Here is a 24,178-nt window from a genome sequence, read left to right as displayed (position 1 = left end):
CGTTATTATTCCAGTCTGGGTATTTGTGGGTGGGAACATAACTCCCCTCCAATCCACCGTTTTCAGTCACTTATTTCCGTGTCGAAAGATTTTTTGTTATCCAACCCGAATTGACACCCGCATCAACACAGCAATATTACAGAGGATTATGCGCGTCATTTATGACAGCAGAGGTTTTACCATAACGTAATATAATTTGTAAGTTTATAATTTTTACTTATTTACTTCACCTCCGCCACAACCCGCTTGGTTTTTTTTTCTATTTTTCGGTTCTTTCATCTGCACTACCGATATTCACGGTGGCTTTGAATACAGAGATAAACATTACAAACTCTATCAATTATTGTTTAATTATGAAAATAATTTAATGAAGTGATCTCATTCATTCAAATACAAACCGGATATGTTTATAATTATTGTATTCAAATTCTACCGATCATGCTAAACGAGTGGAAGAAACTAGATTGCAAATTGATTATTTTCAATGCGTTATCAGGAAATTGAATTGATCAACCTTGCCACTATCCATCAGTTTAAATCCATAGTTAATCGAGTAGAAAATGTTAATAGCCTCATTCTACTGGAGATACAATTCGCTTATTGTCGAACCAAAAATTATATTATTGTTTAATGTCACAAGAGATTGTATAGCTGATTGCACGAAAATGTCCTCTCGACAATTTCAACTGTACTCAACCACCCCTCCCCCCTTCCTTAACAGATAATTCGGTAATAAATCACGAAGATAACTTATGTAAAATCGAATAATTACGCTTCTTCAATGATTTTTTCAACTGCAATTGAAAGCGAGAAAAATGTCATCAAACACAGGTTGATGCCCTCTAATTACCATCAACAGGTTCAACCCAGTTTGTAATGTACACCAGGGGCTTAAAATAAGTAATAAAAATCTTCCATTGCGACATTCATTAGGCGTTAATATTGTCTTTTAAAATATTCCACAAAACGATACAATGGATACGTCTGCAATAGACGTACTTTTGACAGCATCTTAAGAAAAATCTGGGGGAGGAAAGAAATAAATCTACAGCACGTTATGATAAAACAAATCACGAGTTAGGAATTATATAGTGGGTAATATCTGACTTGTATACATTGATATCGAGAACGTCGATAATAAATTATTTCGATGCATCAATCAATTTTATATTCTTCGTATTGATATTTAGCTTCTCCGTGATAAGGTATCCGAATTAAATATGGACAGTGGGTGGGGGTTCGAGTTAATATCGACTAAGAGATTGAAATTGCTTCTGAAGAGAATGGTCATTTCACATTGGTAAAATTTTTTTTTTAAAGGTATGATAACGCGGAGTGTTGACTTGGGTCAACTCATTACTTTTGAAGCGCATAGTTTATAGAACTTTGAATGTATTTTCGGTAGTCGGAATGAACTCGGTGACTTTTCACTTAATAAGAAACGATAAAGGAATAAATGATTAAAGTCGAAGAAAACAATTATTTTTATTTCAGATATACAATAAATTTCAGGGGAATTTCTAGATGTCAATCAATATCAGAATATGTCAAATGATTTTTAATAGGGAAAGCTGATTATTCATAAATTATTTATTTTATTTCATTTGTATTTAATTTATTTTAATGGAAAATTCAATAGATCGCAATGCGATGTTAAAAATTTTAAAAAAGAGAGTTTTCCCTCTCTCTTTGCCACTTCAGCCCAGCACACGCTGACACGAACACACTCCAAGCGTTTTTTCAACATGGCGGCGGCCATGGAGTATTGAGAGCCAACGTATTTTATTCACTTGAAGTTTCTCCAGTCGCATATCGCGGATTAATTTATAAATGAGTGATTAAGGTTGATACGAAAATGCAGGCTAATGCGTTAATATCTCCCCGGGTGTTCACCGCAATACAAAATGTGAATATAAAGGAATTGTCAAAGTGTACACAGAAAGAAATACGTCCGTTATTGCCGTGCCTAGTGCGTATGAGTTTAATATCACCGTTGGATATAACCAAAGAGTGTGTGGAATCACGAAAAGAAATTCTGACTATTTTGTCGGGTATTGAATCAGTCAACTCCATTGTTGCATTGTTGTCTATAGATTTTCATGCCCTCGAGACTGACGTTAGGAAAGAGCAGCAGTTGAGGTTAGAATATCCACAACATTTAGTCCGACTGGATTTTTCTTTATTTATTTATTTCTAAATGACTAAAATAATTATAATTATCATTCTTCTTCATAGACAAAAACTGGGAAACACCCAGGGTGATAGTATCCTTGCGCAATCCCTACAAAGCGGTTTGGCCCTGGAATTCGAGCGAAGTGAATCTACCCGTCGAATTCGCCTGGTTCTCAGTGAGCTCCTCTTCGTCTCTTCTCAAATCCATGAGTACCACAAGAACAACGAATTCCTCATAAAGCAATCGGACCTTTTCGACAATGCAGTCTATATGGAGGAGATAGCTTACGTGATCTGCATAGCCCTGGCGGAGCTCCCAGCGCTCCTCTCCATCCGCGACATAGCAGAGACCCTTCTCCACGTGAAACACGGTCCAGAGATCATCTGTTGGATTGTGGCCAACAGTCCGGACTCGTTTTCAGAGGTATGTACTCACCTTATCGCTAATGGCGAGCGTCAAGAGGAGTCAGCCCTTAGCAGAATTCGCACCCAAGCCTTGACAATGCTCTGCCGAATGAATCCCAGTCGAGCACTGGCAGTTAGAGCAAAGTGCATTGAACTCTGTCGATTGCCAGCTCTCGCCATAACTCTCAGCCTCGAACGACAGTGTTTGGAGTCGTCACAACTTGACAGTGATGTAGTCGCGTTTGTCTCTGGTCTATTATTGGGAAGTGATCAGCAAGTGCGATCGTGGATTGCCATGTTCATTCGAAATGGTCAGAAACGAAAGGGAGAATCCCATACGGCATTGCAAGCCCTCCGAGACGAGCTGTTGGTACGATTGTGGGCTATTGTGCCCAGATCACCAGACTGCCAGTTGGCAGAGTGCCAAGTGGTACAGGCAAGTACTCTTCTTCGACTCTATTGTGCACTGAGGGGTATCGGGGGAATCAAATTTCAAGACGACGAAGTACCAATGATCGTTCAACTTCTGACCTCTCATCCACCTCCCTCACCTGCTGGTGTTAGATTTGTCTCGCTGGGCCTCTGCATGCTGATAGCTTGTCCATCACTCATCGGTCATCACAATCTCGAAAAGAAGAGCATCGAGTGGGTGCAGTGGCTGGTGAGGGAAGAGGCTTATTTCGAGAGTGCCAGTGGTGTTACATCTAGTTTTGGAGAAATGCTTCTTCTGATGGCCATTCATTTTCACAGCAATCAATTGTCAGCAATTTGCGATCTTGTTTGTTCGACTTTGGGTATGAAGATACCGATAAGGCCGAATAATTTGACGAGAATGAAGCAAATATTCATGCAAGATATATTCACTGAACAAATTGTCACAGCTCATGCTGTCAAGGTGCCTGTCACTGCTAATTTAAATGCCAATTTACCTGGTTTTTTGCCTGTTCATTGCATACATCAGCTACTCAAGTCCCGAGCATTCGCTAAACACCGAGTGCCAATTAAGACTTGGATTTATAAACAACTTTGCAATAGCGTTCCACCACTGCATCCAGTTTTGCCGGCCCTGGTTGAAGTTTATGTTAATTCGATTCTTGTTGTCAATCACAAAAGTTCAGAGCACACCAATAAACCTATTATGGAGGATGAAATTAGAAAGGTCTTTCAGAATAGTGTGTTTGGAGCGAATTTTGATATTAAGAAGAGTGCACTCAATATCATGGATATGGAGACGGATTATCTGGATGTTGACACCTCTAAGCCATCGCTAACGTCACAGCTGTTATTTCTGTATTATCTACTACTTTATGAAGATGTGAGACTATCCAATATGCATAACTTTATATCGCAGGGGAGAAAAGTTAAGAGTTATTCGACAGAATTTTTATCAGAGTTGCCGATTAAGTATTTATTGCAACAGGTCCAGAGGGATCAAGCAAGCTATGCTGGATTATTTTCACCACTTCTTAGATTACTGGCCACACACTTTCCACATTTGAGTCTCGTTGATGATTGGCTGGACGATGAGATGATTAATATAGAATCGCCAGCTGCTAATTATGAAAACGTGGTGATTAATGATGTCTCGATTATTGAGGCTTTTGGACATATCAAGAGCTGTCCGTCGAGAACTGGAAGACTATTGCGGCAATTGATGTCTATGAAACCTACAGATATTTGGCCCCATGCGGAAACTTTTATACATTATTTTAAGGTGATTCTGGATGAGAAAGTGCCGAGGTATATTCAAGAATTATATAAACAAGTCTGGCTGAGATTAAACACAGTTTTACCAAGATGTTTATGGGTGATGTCAACAAATGCACTTTTGATCGAAAATCCAACGGTTCAGAATGTTCGTCTTACCCAAGAAAACATTGTTCTTGATCCTCTCCAAGTACTCAGGTGTGATACCAGAGTATTCAGATGTGCTCCAGTATTATCAGTAATTCTGCGAATCCTTCAAGCAACACTTGCTGCCTCAAGGTCACAATTATCAAGACACATGCAGGACAGGCCTTTGACTGAAAAAGTAGGTCAACTTACGAGTGACGTTGAGAGGGAGGATCTGAGAGCAGCACTGGTTGCGGGTCAAGAGAGTGCAGCGGTTCAAATTCTTTTGGAAGCTTGCTTGGAGACGGACGAGGACCAACGCGTTCCTGGACAACTATGGTCTCTGAGGGAGATTAGGAGTGTAGTCTGTTCCTATCTTCATCAGGTTTTTATTGATGAACCCGCATTGGCAAAACTTGTTCATTTTCAGGTACGAAAGAAGTTCAAGGTTTCTCAAAACAATATATGTAAAAATAAGAGGAATAATTATTTAATAATACCAAAATTGCAATTTTTCTCCATTTTTTGATATTCTTCGGATAATTAAGGATAATGGAGATGAATGCAAGAATAAGTTTGAACGTTAAATGAGGCTGATTTGTTATAAATTTTTTTTTTCTTTTTAATCAGTAATGCAATCAATGATATTTCCAGGGATATCCTCGTGAACTTCTCCCAATAACCGTTTCCGGCATACCCTCGATGCATATCTGTCTGGATTGGATCCCAGAACTTTTATCTCAGCCCGAACCAGAGAAGCAAGTTTTCGCAGTTGATCTTGCCTCGCACCTGGCAGTACAATATGCATTGCCAAAAGCCCTCAGTGTCGCTCGACTGGCAATAAACACATTGATAACACTCCTGGGGGTTCTCCCAGCTACAGATCGTATTGTTCTCTTTATGCCAGCCCTCTCACCTCTCAAGAGAATTTGTCTAGCATTTCCTCCTCTTGCGGAAGATACCACTGGACTTCTTCTACAATTGGGAAGAGTCAGCTCGGCTCAAGCAGCTCTCGGAGATAAATCCGCGGAAATGCTCTGCCAGGAAGTCAACTCAACGTTCGCCTCAGTTATACAAAACTCCATTCTGCAACCTAAGATTTATTGAAGGCTGACATTAATTTTTCTACAACTGTAAGAATATTGTTGTGAACGTTTTGTACATATTAGGATCCAAGCCTTCATTACGGTTGTAAATAATTTCACGAAATTAATACTGTATATACTAACTAATTGTTTTATTTTTTTATTCAGTGACTTCGAATTCATTATTTAAACACACGTAATTTCCACAAACATAATGAAGATGATTTCTCCACCCCGGCAATCAATAGATTATATGATCGTAATGATCTGTGCATGACAGAGAGCCTAGGACAGAGCTGTGGCACGCTAACCGGCAGCTCCTGGTACCACGAAATCTTCGGAGCTGCTCTAAGCACCTGAATTACGTATATATATATATATATATATATATATATATATCTGTCACGACACAAATATACCATTGGATACCTTGGTACACCTGAACCATCCGTTAGCTCTCGCCAAAATTTTCTGTCTGTGGAATACTAGGCAAAGCTTATGTCGAGGGATTCTTTCATTACAAGACGCCAATGGAGGACAGAACAGTGGATCATTGTTAATGACTTCATCTCAATTGACAGACACGCAAAAATCACTAGTCGCGATTCACCCTTAGAAGAGCATATTTCAACTATTCTGGGAGGTAAGTTTATCCGTTTCAGATAAATCAGTAGTACAAGGCTAACAGGAGATAAATTGGTATATGTCTATATCAACCAGAAATCACGAAATTATAGTAAAAAAAAGTTTATTGTACTGCTCAATTCATTCTATAAAAACGGTCACAGTAATGAATTTCCTTTCTTAGCTACATTTAGAAATATTTATCGAAAACTGATTAATAGTCAACAGTGACATATCGCGCTATACCACTTCGCTACTAAAGTGACGAGAAATAGTATCAATATTTCATCCTAGAATCATCAATTATCAGCAATTTCCACATTCCCGCTAACAACAATAAGATATGACAAATAGCCTCATAGGGTCTTAGTATTTCCTCTCGAGATGCCCTTGAGAATTGTCGCCTCTAGCAATAAATGAACTAAAACCTTTTCGAACTACTTGCGGTACAACTCCACCTGCGGTTATTACCTATTCAGGACAATAGAATTGAAATGTGGAAAGTTGTTGAGAAAAAGACTTGCGGAATATATTGATTTCGGAGTGAAACTTACTCTCCAAAAAATCAATCGTTTCACGCTTATTGATCATTTTCATAATACCACCCCGTAAATACCCAAACAAATGGGGAAAAAAGTCAATAAGCAAAAGAGTGGGGAATTCCCATTACAATTTTCTTTTGAACCGGAACCAAAGTGCCTCGAGGGTACCTACCATCTTTCGTCTTTTCCTTTCATGAAACAAAAATCACTTACATACATAAGCGCAATATACAACCTCTACTCGTCACGGTTTACGGCGCCGTACCACGTACCACCGCCCATCCATACCTCATGGTCTTTTTATCTTCATTGACTATACATTTTTCATGTTTCCTAGAAAATAAGCGCCATCGACTAATAAATAATGAAAAAAATCTTTTGTATAAAAACGCTGATTTCATAAAATTCAAAATTTTCAATTTTTCATACGTTCATAAGTCATTAAACTACTATAAAGAGGAATTGAATTGCATTAAAGGCAGTCCTGCGAGGAGATTATTATTTCCAAGTGAGAGGGAGTATTTCAATTTTTAAAAAAGAAAATTTCCGAGTTTATTTGTTATTTTAACCGACATATCAGTGTTCACCAACCCTTGACAAAATATCGCTGAAAACCCAGCGACGGTTTTCTCTAAAATTTTCATGGTCCATGAAAGTCAGGGATATCGACACACACATCTCTAGAGATAGCGTTGGTGAGGAACGCCAGTATTGATTAAGGAACCACACAGCCACCGTCCCTCCGACTGCACTCCCTCCCTGACAAATCGCCGAGCGCATGTGAATGGAGCACAGCCTCTGTCTCATCCCTCCCCTGTCCACCCTGCGCCATCAACATTGCTTATCTCCATATCAAAAAATATAATCGACAAAATTTCACTCAAATATTATTGATATAGTGCAAATAGATCCGGAGAATTTTTGCATTATAAATTTTAAATAGTCAATTCAGTATTTCATCGAATGTACCAGAAATCCATGTAATTATTTTTCTGCATTTGCTCTCTGTCAATTTTTGACATTTCAATTATTAATTTCACCATTCAAACAAAACAAGATATGCATTATAATGATTAGCAGAGGATGGGCATATGCTTCTGGGTGTGTTCCCTTATATTATTTTTCTCTGGCATTTTTATTTTATATTTTCATCTTCCATGGGCGGTCAGTGCCGGCCGGTGCACGTGGTCGTTTGGTTGATTTGGTGGGGGTGGAAAGAAGAAAGAGGGGGTATGAAGAGAAATGGCGGCAGTGAGTAACGCAAAAGTACACGGAGGAGAGAAAGATCAAGGTTTTTCCCTTCGTTGAGAGGAAGTTGAATTGCCAGGACACAAACGGGAAAGAGTCGTCGACAGAGAGAGGTATAACAGAGGTTTTTCAGAAGTGAGTTCGGCGTGATACGGCGTAGTGCACGCGTCGATTGTTGAGTTATAAAGGAAGCGCGCGCCTGGTCCCCTCGCTACTTCACTCATCCGTTCGCTTTCAAAAAGAGAGAACCCTAGGAGAGGGATTAAAATACGGTGAGCTTCCCAACGAGACAGTCGTGACCAGTTGACCGATACGTATGGCTGTGCTCTCAGTTATCAAAGGATTGTGATGGGTGATTTCGGCTATTTCTGTGGATTTTTTCGGTGATTCGGTTGTGGCGGTAAAATGGAGGGATAAGGTGAGTTTTCCACCATATTGGATTTCATTATTTTGCATTGGGTTTTTTTTGTCGTGCACCGAACTTTTCGCCAGTTTCAACTTGGTGTCACATGCCGAAATATCGAGGTCTTGTCAAGAAATTCTGCCATGAGAGGCAACTGAGAGAAGTAAGTTATTTTTAATGGCTTAAATTCCACAATATTTACGGAAATAGAATAAATTCTCATGGAGTACTATCTTTGCACGGTTTATCATGAACATCCTGCATATCGAAGCATTAACAAGCCTTTCATTACATTAAGGATAAATTATTCATAGGAATAAAGGCATATAGTAAGTTTTTCCTAGATGTGGCAAACTGTCATTTCATCGTCCATTTGCCTATCTCGTTTTACATACCAATTGAAAAACAAATGATTTTTCACAACATCGTGAAAGTCACAGTCTCAGGCTGATTGTTTATTCAATTCCTCGATGATTATCAAGGTAGATATATTGACGCTGTCAAAAGTACATGTTCTTGATGCAGACGATAATGAAAAAAAAGGATATCATGTCACTGATCCACATCACTTTTTTAATTATAAAATTTGGAATACAGTTTTTTGGAAAAAGTGTGTACGAGGAAATCACGGAGATGTGACGGAACAGGAAGGGATCTCCGTCATCTATTGTGTTTTTTTTTCTTCGGAACGTCTCCTGGCCAGAGTGTGGTGGTTGCTTATAAATGCACTTTCCATGTTTTTTTTCTATGTTTAATTATAACGGTAACTGAATTGAGTATACTTTAATATGGGGATGCATAATCCCATTGTGTAATTAGGACAACCACTTTGGAATGGTTAAAGAGCATTTATTAAAATTAGCTTTCATTAGCGTGAGCTTTCAGTGATTTAATCATCGATAGGAAAAAACAAATCAGTTTTTCAATGAAGCCCGCGTGAATTTTTCCTAAGTGACAGTTACTAAAAATTTAATTTATTCATCTAACGGATTGACTGATCCCAACTTTTTAAATCCAGCCACTCGTGATTTCATTAACATAATGACCTGTTAAATAGTCGTAAAGTCTTGCAGCTTTGACACAGAGTTAGGAGTAAGCACTGAGGGAAAATAATAACATTTTTATCTTTCAAGTGCTTCTGCACGCCGCGCCGGGTGCGAGAAGCCCGACATACTGCACCAGACGGGTTATTTCACGTTGCAGGGATGTAAAACGATTGACGGAAAATCACGCTCTAAAACTGTATTATTATCATAATCTTATTACTGTTAACGGCATATTACTCTCCATTTGAAATAAAAAGAGAGAGGATTGAGTAAAACCATCGTTTTTCCTTCTACACCTGCCTGTTGTAGCATCCACGAATGGAGTGTTGATATAGTATCGAGCCAGAGGGGATGAAATACCTCGCCAACCATCTCTATGGCTAGGGGTGCTTCCTTGGTTTAATTAATCTCCGGCTAATGCATTTTTCCTCTGTGGAGAACATTTGCGAGGTTTCAGACGTTGATCGGAAGTGTAATTAAATTATTAGCACGCTCTGTTTATAATGCTTAATTGGATTCTTTCTGTGATTTCTTAATTGCTCTAGTGTTTTTTATTTTCATACATTGATTGGTGACAATTTTAAACAGCTGAACACCTGCTAGTGCATTAAATTTTTTGTTAACATCCTGATCAACTTTTATGGTTTTTTTGTGCCATCGTATATCTTAACTTTAAGTTCATAATATCTTTCTCTGTACTTTGTTCAGTAATCACGTGAATTGTGCTGCAATTTTTACTAAATATTTTTCTCTACCTGCAAAAAAAAGAATCATTTTTCCCCCTTCGTTTTATACCAGTTGATGACGATTTATGATTGCACATTAAAGTACAAATAAGGTAGTGAATAACATATCCCAAGAAACTTCTGAAAATCCTCGATCCGTTGATTTTCAATGAATGTGCACATTACTATACGTATTATATACCGGTACTAACTTGCATGTTACGCGCCTCTGCCGCTACGATGATGTAACAGTTCGATGATCGTCCTACGCCGTTACAAAAAGGTGTCAGATGTAGTGGTTACTGGTGTGCGTTCAATCATAGTCGTGCGCTGAAAGATGATGATCTAAAAAATCATTTAATTGTCTCATTGGCATCCAGGGGGCTCACAGAAGCGGAAAATAACGTACCCGGAGTGAAACTTTCGATTTTGGCAAAAGTCCAGTTCGCTCCGGTAAAAATCCAAGAGGGGGGAAATTCTGGAGAATTAAGGTGTACTTAATTGAGAATAATTGGTGTAAATGACCAATCGTTCTTCGATTTTTCGTTGGTTCGTCGTGTAAGTGAAAGAATTTTGAAGAGTCCTAATTGGAATTCAAGTTTAACATTTCGTCTTAGGGTTTTCCCTCAATTCTTCACTGAACAAAAGGAGTCGGTCAGTTTATTCGAAAGTTGTTTGCTAGATTCCCTGATTCGCGATGATAGGAAACCACAGCGGAGTGCCTCACGCTCGTCGCTTGGAGCATACTTACCATAGATGCGGTCCAGTTCCTCCAATGCATTTCAAAACACGAAGTTGATGCGCACTAATTTCGCACTGCGGTGATTTTCTCTAGCCATGATTTTTTTTCTTATTTACTCCTCTTCAGTTTTCGAGAAAGTTTAGAGCTCACTGAGGCCCAAAATTTTATCATAAGTTTGAAAATTGGAAGTGAGTTGCTTCACCAAGAGGGCAGGATACCAGTGGTGAAAAATAATCAGAAAAATTACCAAATAAATTTACTTGATTTTCTAAAAGAATAAATTCATTTTCAGCATTGGTTGAAGTATTGCAACAAACCTTGGTCCTTGGAATCCCGCAAACTAAACGCCTCGATCGATCGTTTAAAAAAATGCCGGTCTGAATACCGTTGTTATTCCTGGCATCAGATCCTCACGTATTCGTCAGGAATAGTCAAGTCCATGCACATCCAAGCATTTTTGCATGAATATGCGAGCTCTGAGCGTCGGGCTCGATTAACTACACCACCGGGGGTGGCTCAATATCCGTTATTTATATCTCGTCTCCCCTCATCCACACTCGCCATCCTCACATTCACATATATCACCTCACAAAATAACGCATATCCTTCAAACACATGGTTAAAATTTTCCATCTCGTGATTATCGAATTGTCGTAATCGGGGCATAAAACCCAATGAGAAATTGGAAGTACGCTTGTGCAATGGACTCACCATATGCTGCAGGGTATTTAATACCATCTAGTAATTTCGCTCTCCGTTCTACAGAGGAATTTGGAAGGCAAGCTTGCTGAGGGCTCTCTCAGTTGACTGCGATTATTCCATAGAGAGCCATAGGCTCAGCCCGATTCATCGATTTATTCTGAATCAGTCGACCGATCGACTATTCTCACCTCATTAGTCACTCACAGCCTACTACTACCTCTCTGGTAGTTAATCACCCAGAAACGCTTAAGGTAAACTCAACATGAAGTATGTTTATGAAAACATTCCTTTTATTGTGGTTTTTGTCTATTCTCAAGTGACAATTTGTTTGAGATATGAGAGAAAGAGAAATCCAGAGAAGAGTACAGGTCGTCAAACTGATAGGATCCATAATTCATTGAAGTCGTCTAGTTTAATATAAGCATTTGGTCCAAAAAAAAATTGGAGTTGTCATTGACGAAGTCTCTTGGACTTTCATCAAAATTGATATTTCAATAATTATTTCCAGGACGTGTTGTATCATTTTCAACAAAATATTCTCAAAAGTATCTGCATTTTCATAGTCTAATTTCTCACAATTTTTGAATTATTTTCCAATGACCTCTACAATCAGGTGATGCCTGCTCACATAAGGCCCACCTACTCTAACGCACATCACGTAAACACTGACATAAGGTATAGCTCTTGAATCGAATGGAAGTGTTCCCACGCCTCAGTTATATCTCTATCAGTATCTCTCTCTCTTTCTTTCGGTGTATCTCGCATATCGTAATGCCCCCAAAGCACAAAAAAGAATAACCACCAGTGACATTACATACAACATAGAACATTTAGCATGTTTTATACGTTCACAAACACCATGATGAATGCAACAACAGAGTAATGGGGGTAGCGCCCACGTGAAAAACTCTGGATTCATTCTAGCCTGTATCTACCATGATGAAGAACTCAAAATTTCTGCATTTATTATTATAATTTTCATTTTGTTCCTTTCGCTTCATCTCCACAAATTCATTTCGGTTGGGGCTAGTGTTCGGACGAGGGCTTATTGAAAATGCCTCAATGGCAATATATTTGTTTTATCATACAATACTAATGAAAATCCTGATTTTGTCCTGATTTGGTTGGTGTTCAGTTTTCTCAAATATTTTCCAAAACAAACGTCTACCAACGTGATGAGGACGAGGCTCATGATTTTTCTGATTGTCTGGTTAGTTGACAAACATTCGTCTTATCCCTAGCAGAGCACACATTTTTCGAAGCGGGTCTCTATGGGTATTGTAACCGCATACCTAGACGGTTTGTTCCAATGGCCATTTATATATTGTGCGATTTGTGAGTGATATATTGGGATAGGAGGTAATGAAACTCGGTCAAACTCGGTTTTAATGCGATTAGAATACGTCCATCTTTATTTTTGTAGTGATGCAATGTATTTGCAACCTGTTTTTATCAACTTGAAGATTATTTTTCACTTATCAGTATTGAATGTCTTTCTGAAAGAGGTGAAATAGGAGCCGATTTATCAAAAACTTATTCGATTGAATTTCTTCATTCTTCGTTTCTGCTGTTTGCCAGTGAATGATTGAGCGATCACTTTTCGTCCTCCGGTCGATTTTATTCATGAAACGCAGTATAATAGACGGATCCGGTAACGAAGGACAGCGTAGGAGGAATCGTCCACAAGTTTTTACAATATTTATTATTATTTTTCTATCCAGTTTCTTATATATTTGTTTCACTCGGTCACCCACGTTTTTTTCGCAGTTTTGATCGGCATTTCAACACGTATATTCGTGGCAGTAACACGGGGTAATTTATCGTTGATGGAAGTCGTTGTCTGATTGGAGCCTTGGGTAATTGAAAAATCAGGAAGCAAATTTTTACGAGGATTGTGGGCGAGTTTATTCTTCATGATTCGGGGCTAATGTTAGGATCACCGACGTCACGAAACTTTTGTTTATGCATAATATGGGAATTTTTAGGAGGGAATTAAGCGATGGAGGGTCTCATTAGATGGAGTTTTTTCCGTCGATGTGGATAGTATTTGCGGAATCATGTTTTTGGAGGAAGAAAACAGTGATGGGAATTTTAATAAATTTGAGACCGTTGACTCACGCAAGGACCTGGTACATTTCTTCGTGTGTTTTAAATGAATTATAAGGAGCTGCTGAGTATTCATGATAAATTTTATGCATCAAATATATATATGTATATATATATAACGCAATTTGATGATTGAATTAATTAGTATAAAAATATTGTTCGCTCTGTTCACAGGTAAATCATCATTTGTAGAGGAGCTAATCACGGACAATTACCGAAACAAAAATGAAGTTGTCGTACACATCAAATAGATTTCCTCCAACGCAGCATACACGCTATCGTAGCAGTTGGGGTCCATCCTCAGTCTCAGCATTTTCACGTGCCGACATACCACGTCCCTCACCCGAAGAACAAGAGTTTCAGTTCTATCATGAGCGCCTTCATTCAGCTCAGAGCCGTCAGCTGATCCCGCTCCAGGAGGATTTGGCCGATTGGATCAACAAGACGATAAGTAAGTGTACAAATTACCCTTGCTATATAATCCGTAATCCATCAAAGTTTTATCCGGTGAAACTTGGTGGTTATTTCGCACGCGATTCTTGGGTGCAAACTTGTGCGGAATTTTTGGGGTGCAATTGCATGTGATTTATGATGTGGATTTTTTTTTATGTGCGTCGTGGAATTTAATGAAACCAACGGTGAAGTTTATTTGATTCTGAATTTTTATATTGTTGTAAAATATTATTATGTTTTTAAGGGGGAATGCTTAGGGAAATATGAGAGTGCTTGATTTTTTCTGTGCAAATGGTGCTATTAATAATTTTCCAACAATGTCCTCTAAAGGAATGATTTTGAAGAATCAATGAATGGATTAATATTTCTACTACTATTTATTACGTTTCTGTTAGGATTTTATATCATGTTTGACGAAAGGGAAAAAAATGTATGCATTCGTGACGTAAGCGAGTGCAATGAGTATCAGGCGATCATTTTGGTCGTGTCTACCGTGCCTGGCGTGTTCCATTCACTCTCTTCTCTTTTCTCTCATATCCCTCATTCGTTTTATATCCCCCTCCTCCGCGCGTTTCGCCCCTTTCGCCTCCAAAGCACCGGATAGCTCGTTCGCTTCGTATTTCATTCAATGCACGTCGTGTGCCATTCACTGCGCATCTAATAAACGTTTTCTCTCATTCTGTAGCTCCTCGAAGCATGTGTACGTCAATACCGAGAACTCTAACAATGATATCGAGTAAAGTTCCTTTCAAGGGACTTCTTGTCATTCTTCCCGGTGAAACAATCATTAATCATTTGTAAATGAATGAAAAGTAGTAATGTATTCAACGTTTTAATTTTTTTATGTTTGGGAAAAATAATGTTCTCATTCATATAATACGAAATATTTCAGTCAGTTTTTTACTTGGAAAGACACTACATAGATGATAAAAATTTTTTCTTGGGAGTAGGACTCATTTTCACCATACTCGTAAAGTTTATATTGGGCCTGTTTTGGCTGTCGCCAGATGGTGAACCAGACCACTCTTGGACTGGAAGAAATTGTCATTTGTAACGTGGTAACCACCACAGTTGAGCCACAAAGATACGACATGTGTTTAAACGTGGGAAAGGATACTCATTCATAACATTTGCGCATCCGTTTACCACTGCGAGTTTCGATTTAATGGGGGTTCACCTTGCCGAGTTATTTCCCCCGGAAAATCGGAGAATCGTCGAATTTAGATTAGAGTGACACTAAATTGTACATAGGTAAAAAAATATTATTAAGTATTCAGTATTAGGAAGTAAAGTTGAAACATTGGCATCATTTGGTATTAGGTATTATTATTTACGTTAATAGTTCGAGCAGATTGAAGACTTTTCATCTGCTTGCTTCGAGCTGTCTAGATTTTTTCACTTCGAAGAAATTATTCTCGGTCGAAGCTTTTTTTTAGTTCTGCAGCATAAAAAGCCGTCCGATTAGCATCCATAATTTTATACTGTCAGACGTTTCTTGTTTACCACCTCATTTGAACCATCAATTTTCACCGTAGTGTAATTAATCTACTGAATTTTCATCAACCTGATCTCTCCATTAAAACTCAATTTTTAACGGCACTGATGTCTCCAAGAATTTCTTGTACATTGAAAATGGAGAAGGTACCCCACGAAGGGTGCAATTACGTTTCGATATTGTGAGTCAGGTCTCGTGACTAAAAAATGGGGTGTAAGAGAAAAAAAAAATGATGAAGAAATATGAGAAAAAGGGCAAAATGAAACAAAGTTGTAATACTAACCGGCTCAGCTGGTAGATTGCCGAGGCCTTGTGGGGCCTCATACCTAAGAGGTGAAACTGTGCTATCGAGTTATTGGGTTACTTGTGGATTCCGAGAAAGAGCTGGTACATCGATAAAAGCAGATTTCATTTTTTTCCAAGGAATTACCATTTTCTGGTCATCGTTAACGGTTTTCCTATAATGAAAATCAATTGACTAGTTTTAAAATTAGATCCATTAGTAAACGAGATGTACTATCGCAAAACTCTATGAAAATGCTCCCTTAATGACAAAAAATTAATGAACTGCATGAGAACTTTGAAATTTCTGACTCAACTGATGCAAAAAATAGATTGAGATGGAAAGTAATCGAGTTGGTCTCATTGTTGGGGCTCTTTAATGTAATAGACGAGATTTCGCACGAGACATTCTTGCTTAGCTGGGGCATTCGGTTCCTTTGTCAAGTAATACGAGATCCGATAGTGAGATTGTATGCTGAGGGCTCGGGGCGAGTTTAAATGCGAAAAGAAAAGACACTGCTTCCCATTGTGCTTCCTGGGTCAAAAGACTCCCGGTTACACGTTCACCAGTCGATCGTGAGAAATTCGATTCGCTCTCTTCTATTATCTCGAGTATGGGACAATCGTGATAATTTTACAATAGTTACATTCTGAGCTCTTACGAGAGTTCAATTTGGTTTATTTGCATAGTCTGTTTTTAGAGTTCTTCATCACAATTTTTTTTTGTATGTGGCAAATTAAGTAAATAAAGCAATCCAGTAAGTGAAAAAAAACTTTTTAGATAGATTTGTAGAACTTGAAAAGTTTACATTTAATCCAAAGTCTTACAAGTTTTAAAAAATATCTCTAACAAAAAAAAGCTTCTAATTTCGGGGATCAAATGAGAATTCGATGAAATTCATAATAATAATATTTTTTGCACGGAAAAAAAATGCAATTGGTATATCGACGTCGGTTGATGGGACACGGAAATCCTACGCTCCCTTGACAATGCACCGACTCGCTCTTCTGACTCACCGGATGTCAATCCGGCCCACCCTGGTTCGTTTCCTTCAATCGTCATGATGGCGTACGCGCCCTCTCCCCTACCCCTGGTCAGTCGTAATAATCCGACCCTCACAGCGGCAAACGCATTACTGCATTACGCATAAATTGACATTACCGAGTTGGTACCATGGGCACGACCCTTTACACTCCGTTTTCCTCCTTGTGTTGCAACGTTGTGACCCCAAGAGTATGGATGTCATGGATTATCGATAAAGCGTGACTTATTTCCTTTATCCTTCATGCTTACTGGGTTTATTCTTTTTTAATCTAAATCTTGAACTTATGGAGGTATGTGTGTGCTAAAGAATAAATCACTTGAAGTGATCGGATGACTGTAGTCTGCGACTGTTCTACTTTCCAAAGATTAGATATTTACTGTAATTCATTGACTTTCCTCTCGAATTATTAAAAAGTCAAATGCTTCAACAAATTTTCAATCATGAGTGTATATTTTTTTTTTCAAGAGAAAAAAAATTGTAAATTCAAAACACACCCAGAAAACCGGAAACAATTCCCCCGCATCAAATATCGGCCCCTGCTTCGTTTCCTCAGTTGTACGAAGTATCCGTCGTAATAGATTAGATGGCTTGACAAACCACCAGGTATCTCCTTCCATGTCTCAATTCATGCGCAGTGCCGGAATCCAGTGAGACGGTGATCGATTATCGATATCCTCTGTCTCCTTATCTACGTGCGTTCAATGACCACATAAAGGTAACGAGACGTCTCGTATCACTGCTGAGGGAATTTTTCTCTTTGTTCTAAATGTGCGAGTTGGAAAAACTCTAGTGGCCCTTTTTCAGAAAATGCTATATATATATATATATATATATTCGTGTAATTTTTCTTGAGGGCTTACAAGGCTCGTACACTTCTCAGGACAGTCTCTCACGTGACTGCACCGCATTTGGCTCTGCTCCAACATCGGAAATAAACGTTTTGACTTGGAAAATATGAAATAAAAAACGTTTCGAACAAAAGAAAACGAAAAAGTTCTAAGGTTCTATAGCCCACAATTATTCGACTCTCTCATCTTGCAAAACGAGTAGAACTCATCATGTATATTATGACAGGGTAATCAGATCAATAGATAGATAGTTACGGACATTGTGAGATTCTTCCCGGGATAAAAATGAAATAACAATCACCTAAGTATATTAACGATGGACTCTATGATTACAAAAAAATTCTGATGATCCCAAACATCTATAATGCTTATTCGAAGAAATATAAACGCGTCATGGTATGAAAAACTTAATCCGTGGAATAAAAGCCCATTAAGAATTCCCCTTATCTCCAAAACTAGTAAATGAAATTAATTTTTTTCTTCATCAGCAACCAGTTGACAAATTAATGCTTGAGTACGTCTGGGAATTCCTCCCAACATGGTGTTATCCACTTGAGTGACTTTAAAGACAACCTCTCGACTCACCCATGATCTCCTGCAAAACCGTCGAAAGTGTAGGGACTGTACTGCACACGTTGTTTCCCCGCAGATGGATTCAAGTTCCGGGTGACCGAGATCACGCCAAAACATTTATACCGTAATTGCAATTCTCCAACTCATTTTCATTAACCACAGGTTTACATAAATAGTTTATCACACGTGTTGTTCACACATTCTGGCATTTAGCCACGCCTTCGAAGTTTTCGGTATTTGTTTTCTTCGGTGAAAATGCAGGAGAGGTTTTGAGGCACTCGAAGAATTGAGAAGGATCTTGTCTTCGTCTAGTCCATGGACTGTGCTTTACTATTGCCATATAATCGTAAATTGAGTGTTGATAATTTTTCTGACTCGTTTGGGATCGGGCTTGAAACCTTTGTTTTTCGCCGATATGCTTTATTCCTACTCTTTTGCTCGGAGACACGTGATGAGCTTCGATGATTTTGCATTCGACCCTGAACTAACTGCCGAGAGCAAGCCCATTGTTGGTGATATTCTGCAGAGTCACAAGAAATTACGATTCTCTATAGTCCAGGCATATCGAAATCTACTCAAGATATCTACATGTTTCTTAGAAGAATCTAAAGTCTATTGCGTCAGCAATTTTTTTAGAGGTAAAACAATTCGAATCTTCCAATTTGTTCAGTCTATCGATGATTTTAATTGTTCATCATTGGTACTTAGGTACTTGGAAGAAATATTGGGAAAACTGCTCAATGAACCGACAACACATCCCCTAAGATCTCCCCTGTAAACAGAGTTTACTCTCCTGGACAAAGGCGGGCCCTCATTGTCACGACGACAATGCTCACTGTTCATTGGACTTGTCTAACCAGAGGAGTGACATCCGGGGTCATTACCCCTCGCCAATAACATTTACTTCATTTTTATTTTCAATCTAATAACAATAATGAGACTAATCATAGAATCGTGACGATGAGTTGCATAAGAGTTTAAACTCGACAGACACTCACATTTACGCTTTGTTCAAGTACGTATGAGCGAGCGTAGAACTACACCTTGGGTGGTAATTTTTCCTTATGTTCCAGATGTCGATCATATAACTGGTGAGAATTTCTTCGATGTTTTGGATAATGGCGTGATAGTCTGTCGCTTGGCTCGTGTTATCCAGGAAAAAGCACGAGCTGCTATCGATGCAGGACGCGCCAAGGGGGTGAGTAATTAAAATTTTCATTAATTGGATCACTTTTATTACTAACAGGACAATTTCTTTTCAATGGAACAAAAGAGTGAAATAATTGGCGTTTGAGTTCAGTATGTTTTTGTCCCTGGATTTAATGAATAAATTGAGTACTTTCATAGTCGAAAGTAGTTTGTTGAGTGATGAATTAGTCGGAGTTTGGGTCTCATTAAAATAGTGGTAATTCCATCACTTTTGTGATTCTTGGGTTAATTTGGGTGTCGAAACGGCTGCACGCGATCAACTTGTTGCGTATGAGCCTAAAAACATCGAAACCCTGGTGGCGAAATTAGTGGTTTATATTGGTTGTTATTTGTTTTATATCTTACGGTGTCATCAGCCCATCCCCGTGATACGTGGAAGATGCTGGGAGAATGCAGCGAGACGCAGCTTTTTTTCAAGGGATAATATGGAGAATTTTATACAATTTTGTAGACGCCTTGGGGTACATGAAAATCTGCTGTTCGAGAGCGACGATCTTGGTAGGTTTATATTGAAATTTTACTCACCCAAATGTTGCAATTCTAGGGAGGCTTTTACACTCAGCGAATTGTGACCCTATATTTCAACGTTTTATTGTCAATTGTATTGAAATTTTTTTTAGTGCTCCATGGACAGCCACGTAATGTGGTGCTGTGTCTGCTGGAGGTCGCCCGATTGGCCTCAAAGTATTCCTTAGAACCACCTGGACTCGTTCAGCTTGAACGGGAAATCGCTGCTGAACAGGAGAGAGATCTACATTGTATGTCTGACAGTGGTATATCTCATAGCAGTCTTGTCTCATGGCAATTCCAGCCTCCATCGCCCACGCCGTCTCCAAGACCTTCAAATGAGATAATGAAGCACAGCAGGTTTGTTTGGATACAAGATGAATTATTTTAGGAATCAAGCCAAGTATAAGGAATATTTTTGATAAAATAACAATACGGGATATGGATTTTCCACAACTGTGTAAATTATTCGTCCAATTGAAACCTACAGATGTTAATCATACAGTCAGCCACACTCCCAATCAGCCGACATTGTCCCAGTCTTAAAATTTCCTACTTTTCTCTAGATGGTTTTAAAAGCGACATCTTCGCCAACCGACATAGTTTTTGCTTGTTATTACGCTATGTTATACCTTTGATACTGAAATTCATTCTTTCGAAAAAAAGTTCGGCATCAGAAGTAACTGCATCGAGATGGCTCGACGCCTCACCGACCACGCCTATCGAGACAGATATGCGTAGATCTGTGAGTGATAATGGACCCACGGGCAGCGACGGTGTACCCAGTGATACGACAGAGGACGACTGGTCACGGGGTAGTGCCGAGGATCCTGATGAGGTATCACCGGTGAGCTCACCATCACCCGCTGAACCCCCCGAGCACGTTGGACCAGTAACCGAACTCGATCGAAAGGTATCTCTTAAAAGGAATGCATGATACATGAGTTTTTGTCGTGGATAAAATTTTATTCACTGGTGGTGATAGATAGCCGTGCGTTAATGGTATTAATGATTAAGATTTAAAGCCATGCCAACACATGTGAATTATTTCTCGTTTCCAATGCAGAACAGTTTTCGAAGATTTTGTTATTTTGGAAGAATTAATTGAAAAGGAAGTTTCTCAGACTAGTATAGTTAGGGTGAATGCTTCGTGTATTTGCATAATTATTTTCTACATTATTTTTTGAAGTATTGTGAGAAAGCATGGATTTAGAAGACATCTGTACAAAGTTCAATGCGTAAAACGAGCTTCACGCAAATATTTTCTGTCTTGTTTTATAACTTGAGTAGTAAAAAGAGACAAAACTAATACCTATAAAGACTCAATTATAAAATTGCCCACAATCTAGGTGCGACGTGTAGCCGAGCAGGTTCAAAGACTATGTCAATGTTCACACGAGAAATGCTCGAGATTGAAAGTGCGAAAAGTTGGAGAGGGACGCTATCACATAGCTGGTCGCAATGTTTTCATTAGGGTAAGGACTCTTTAATTCCTCCCCCCCCCCCCCAGGGAGACTTGCCATATGTGTCACGAAGTGCGAGCTCTTTACAGGCAATTGACTCATTTTTCATCATTAAAAACCACGGAACATTGAAATAAAATGGACTAATGGATTTGATGAGGGTTTTGTCGTTTTGAAACAAAGACAGTTATTTTTTTGGATTAAATGACAAACTCTTTACCGCTGTTCACAGTTGCTGAAGGGAAGGCACATGATGGTGAGAGTTGGCGGTGGATGGGATACCTTGGAGCATTTTTTGTCCAGGCACGATCCATGTCAGGTGAGGGTTCTCAGTCGTGAGAGTACACCACCACCATCGCACAACGGCCTTAAAAGCCCAAGCTTCCTGCACATACGCGCCAAGTACAGAAGCCCACCGTCCGAGCCAGTATCTGGCCGCTAATATAATCACTCGAGTCATCTCATCCACGTAATACTCAATGCACAGTGCCTCAGGATGGGGATTTAACGTTAAACAATAAACATACAGTAATAATCATTCGAGGGTTCAAATTCACAGCGTTCACAAGCATCATTATATTTCGAGTATAGAAACAAGTTTCTGTGAACGACTTGTCATTTGTTAGTATTAATATTACACTTCGTAAACTATTTTTCATAGCATCAGGTTGATAAAGGTCCATTCGGCAATATATCTCTGTTGAATGCGAGAATTTCAAATGCAATGTCTAACGTTTTTTGCCGAGACAAATATTTTGGAAAAATTAATCAGCTATTAATGCTCACGTGTCTTATACGACGTTTAAGATTCAATCATGTATTCTTAGCATTCTTCAAAGAATTATCGAATTTAACGCACGGGATAGTAATGTATTTATAAGAGGGTCAAGTTGTTTTATCAGTTAAAAATTATAAATATGACAATTCCATTTAGCATTGCAACGTTAATGGGCAATAGACTAGTGGAGAAGACTGAGTATTTGTATAATTAACAAGAAATCTTTTTTGTAGATAGTGAAATCAGATGCAAAAATAATCTTCTGATCCAGCAATTTTTTTCGGTCATATTGACGGAATAATCTACCCATATTCATTGCTCATATGTATATCTTGAACATGTTTCACGCGTAAGTTAATCTGGAAAAAATCATCAAAGAACCATTATTTATGCATTTCACTTTTACCTTTTTTAAAAAGAGAAACTTTGACATTTGCATGCATTTTTGAAGATTAAAACATTCAATTTGACCCTCGCAGTAGCTTAAAATGACAGTTAAATTTCCCTAAAGCACTCGGAAAAATGGCAATCACAAGGTCCTGGTAGTTAACGATTGCACTTTAGAATCATCGCTCTGATACCATATATACAAACGATATGGTATGAAGAGGCGATACCGGAGAGGGTTATGGTCAATTTTTAAGTAAACTCTATCACTATGAAGTCTTTTGCACTTATCAGCACGTCATTGAAGTCTAGTGGAGTTACTCATTGCCTCAAACCACAAAACAAATATTGGCTCAGTATTGTAATACTTAATGATACTTTTTGTATTTTTATATAAACCAATAGAATAATGAATTCTAAAGTTATAATAATCAGGAGTTTGAAAATTTTTTGTAGAGATAGTTGTATAATCATTGAATTTTTCAGAAATGCAAGGGAACGTTTTATAAGGGCATACCAAAGCAAAGGAATACACGACGAGTTGTGTCAGCACGTTGAGGCTTATTCATTTCATATAACAATAGTCTTGGAAAAATTTATTAATGGCGTGAATTTATAAAATCTATTGAGTCAAATACGCAGTTAGTAATAATCTTGATAATACTAAACTTGGGAAAAAATTTCTGAAGTAATTTTTGTTTCCGTTTTTTTTTTCGTCTAGCCAATCATCATCTGAACAGTTTAAAAATATTTTACTTGTGACTCTCTGATGTTTCTTCATTCCACTGATGATTTAATTCAACATTGGCTGTCTATTAGTATCAAAAAATATTGTGGAACTCTCTATCATAGAAAAATCTAATTTATTATTTTTTTATTACTTTTTTTTTATCGATTCCAGGACACTTTCAAAAACAATCAATCATGAATTCAGTGATGAGGTGGTAGAATATCATGTTTTGTTAAATTTTCGCCGAAAGTCTGTGTTGCAAGGAGACAAATGGCAAATAAATAACGTCCCTTGGTAACTTTCTCGACTAGAACGTCTTCATTGCCGAATTGAATTTTTTTTGTTAAGACTGTATTTTTTTTTCGTCCTGAGAATTCAGAGTTTCGCCATAACATAATATAAGTACGTTAATATGTACCAATTGAGTTGAGAGAAATGAACAATTTCTAAGTGAGACGTACCTGTTTGTCTGGAACAAGGGAATAATCGTTTGTACCGAGGTGGTAAATTTTTTTTTATTAATTAAAAAGCTCTTTAGATTGTAATAATTCTAGGGCAACTTGTTGGCAGTATTTGAGTTAGTCACATTAATACAAATGATAGAAATACTTTTTTTGTGATTAAGAAATCATGGCATTGCAAGTCTCCTAACTTGGCAATAATGGGATATGTTTGTTTTCATTGAATATTTACGATATAACTTAACAGTTGGTTTAAGTTCAAATTTAATTGTTATTTTTTGTTGAGTAATAAAATGTTTAATTCTAACGACTG

General features: G+C 38.2%; 2 protein-coding genes and 1 long non-coding RNA gene across 17 annotated transcripts; 2 read left to right on the top strand and 1 right to left on the bottom strand.

Moving 5' to 3' along the window:
* The first annotated feature begins 98 nt into the window (after positions 1–98).
* On the top strand, positions 99–5,799 carry LOC135170496 (integrator complex subunit 2). Of its 3 annotated transcripts, XM_064136367.1 has the most exons (4): positions 1,730–2,139; positions 2,236–4,840; positions 5,065–5,543; positions 5,664–5,799. In XM_064136367.1, the coding sequence occupies exons 1-3, from the start codon at positions 1,856–1,858 to the stop codon at positions 5,515–5,517; spliced, it is 3,342 nt and encodes a 1,113-aa protein (XP_063992437.1). In that variant the 5' UTR covers positions 1,730–1,855; the 3' UTR covers positions 5,518–5,543; positions 5,664–5,799. The 3 variants fall into 3 exon arrangements, with proteins under 3 accessions (XP_063992438.1, XP_063992437.1, XP_063992436.1); XM_064136368.1 differs by lacking the exons at positions 1,730–2,139; positions 5,664–5,799 and adding an exon at positions 99–198 and having other exon boundaries at positions 5,065–5,663; XM_064136366.1 differs by lacking the exon at positions 5,664–5,799 and having other exon boundaries at positions 5,065–5,663.
* Positions 5,800–6,003: 204 nt separating this feature from the next.
* Positions 6,004–23,883, top strand: LOC135170499 (growth arrest-specific protein 2-like). 9 transcript variants are annotated; one of them, XM_064136382.1, is made up of 9 exons: positions 7,942–8,327; positions 13,808–14,084; positions 19,404–19,528; positions 19,896–20,037; positions 20,160–20,406; positions 20,713–20,959; positions 21,396–21,521; positions 21,742–21,828; positions 23,161–23,883. In XM_064136382.1, the coding sequence occupies exons 2-9, from the start codon at positions 13,859–13,861 to the stop codon at positions 23,230–23,232; spliced, it is 1,272 nt and encodes a 423-aa protein (XP_063992452.1). In that variant the 5' UTR covers positions 7,942–8,327; positions 13,808–13,858; the 3' UTR covers positions 23,233–23,883. The 9 variants fall into 9 exon arrangements, with proteins under 9 accessions (XP_063992447.1, XP_063992452.1, XP_063992446.1 ...); XM_064136376.1 differs by lacking the exon at positions 23,161–23,883 and adding an exon at positions 8,402–8,475 and having other exon boundaries at positions 21,742–23,105; XM_064136377.1 differs by lacking the exons at positions 7,942–8,327; positions 23,161–23,883 and adding an exon at positions 6,004–6,138 and having other exon boundaries at positions 21,742–23,105.
* On the bottom strand, positions 8,947–11,656 carry LOC135170505 (uncharacterized). 5 transcript variants are annotated; one of them, XR_010300387.1, is made up of 3 exons: positions 11,537–11,656; positions 10,296–11,430; positions 8,947–9,788 (listed from the first exon to the last, which is right to left on the bottom strand). It is a non-coding gene; the product is annotated as an uncharacterized LOC135170505 (long non-coding RNA). The 5 variants fall into 5 exon arrangements; XR_010300388.1 differs by having other exon boundaries at positions 10,296–10,428; positions 10,493–11,566; XR_010300390.1 differs by having other exon boundaries at positions 10,296–10,413; positions 10,493–11,566.
* Positions 23,884–24,178: the final 295 nt, after the last annotated feature.

This window comes from Diachasmimorpha longicaudata, chromosome 17, assembly GCF_034640455.1.
Source record: "Diachasmimorpha longicaudata isolate KC_UGA_2023 chromosome 17, iyDiaLong2, whole genome shotgun sequence".
In the NCBI taxonomy this organism is placed as follows: domain Eukaryota; kingdom Metazoa; phylum Arthropoda; class Insecta; order Hymenoptera; family Braconidae; genus Diachasmimorpha; species Diachasmimorpha longicaudata.
This window is presented reverse-complemented; position numbering and strand designations above follow the sequence as displayed.

Coding starts and splice junctions, on each gene's coding strand:
- LOC135170496 (XM_064136367.1), top strand. CDS start 1,856: ATGCAGGCTAATGCGTTAATATCTCCCCGGGTGTTCACCGCAATACAA. Junction 2,140..2,235: donor AGGAAAGAGCAGCAGTTGAG/GTTAGAATATCC, acceptor TCTTCTTCATAG/ACAAAAACTGGGAAACACCC. Junction 4,841..5,064: donor CAAAACTTGTTCATTTTCAG/GTACGAAAGAAG, acceptor TGATATTTCCAG/GGATATCCTCGTGAACTTCT.
- LOC135170499 (XM_064136377.1), top strand. CDS start 13,859: ATGAAGTTGTCGTACACATCAAATAGATTTCCTCCAACGCAGCATACA. Junction 14,085..19,403: donor TTGGATCAACAAGACGATAA/GTAAGTGTACAA, acceptor CTTATGTTCCAG/ATGTCGATCATATAACTGGT. Junction 19,529..19,895: donor ATGCAGGACGCGCCAAGGGG/GTGAGTAATTAA, acceptor CGGTGTCATCAG/CCCATCCCCGTGATACGTGG.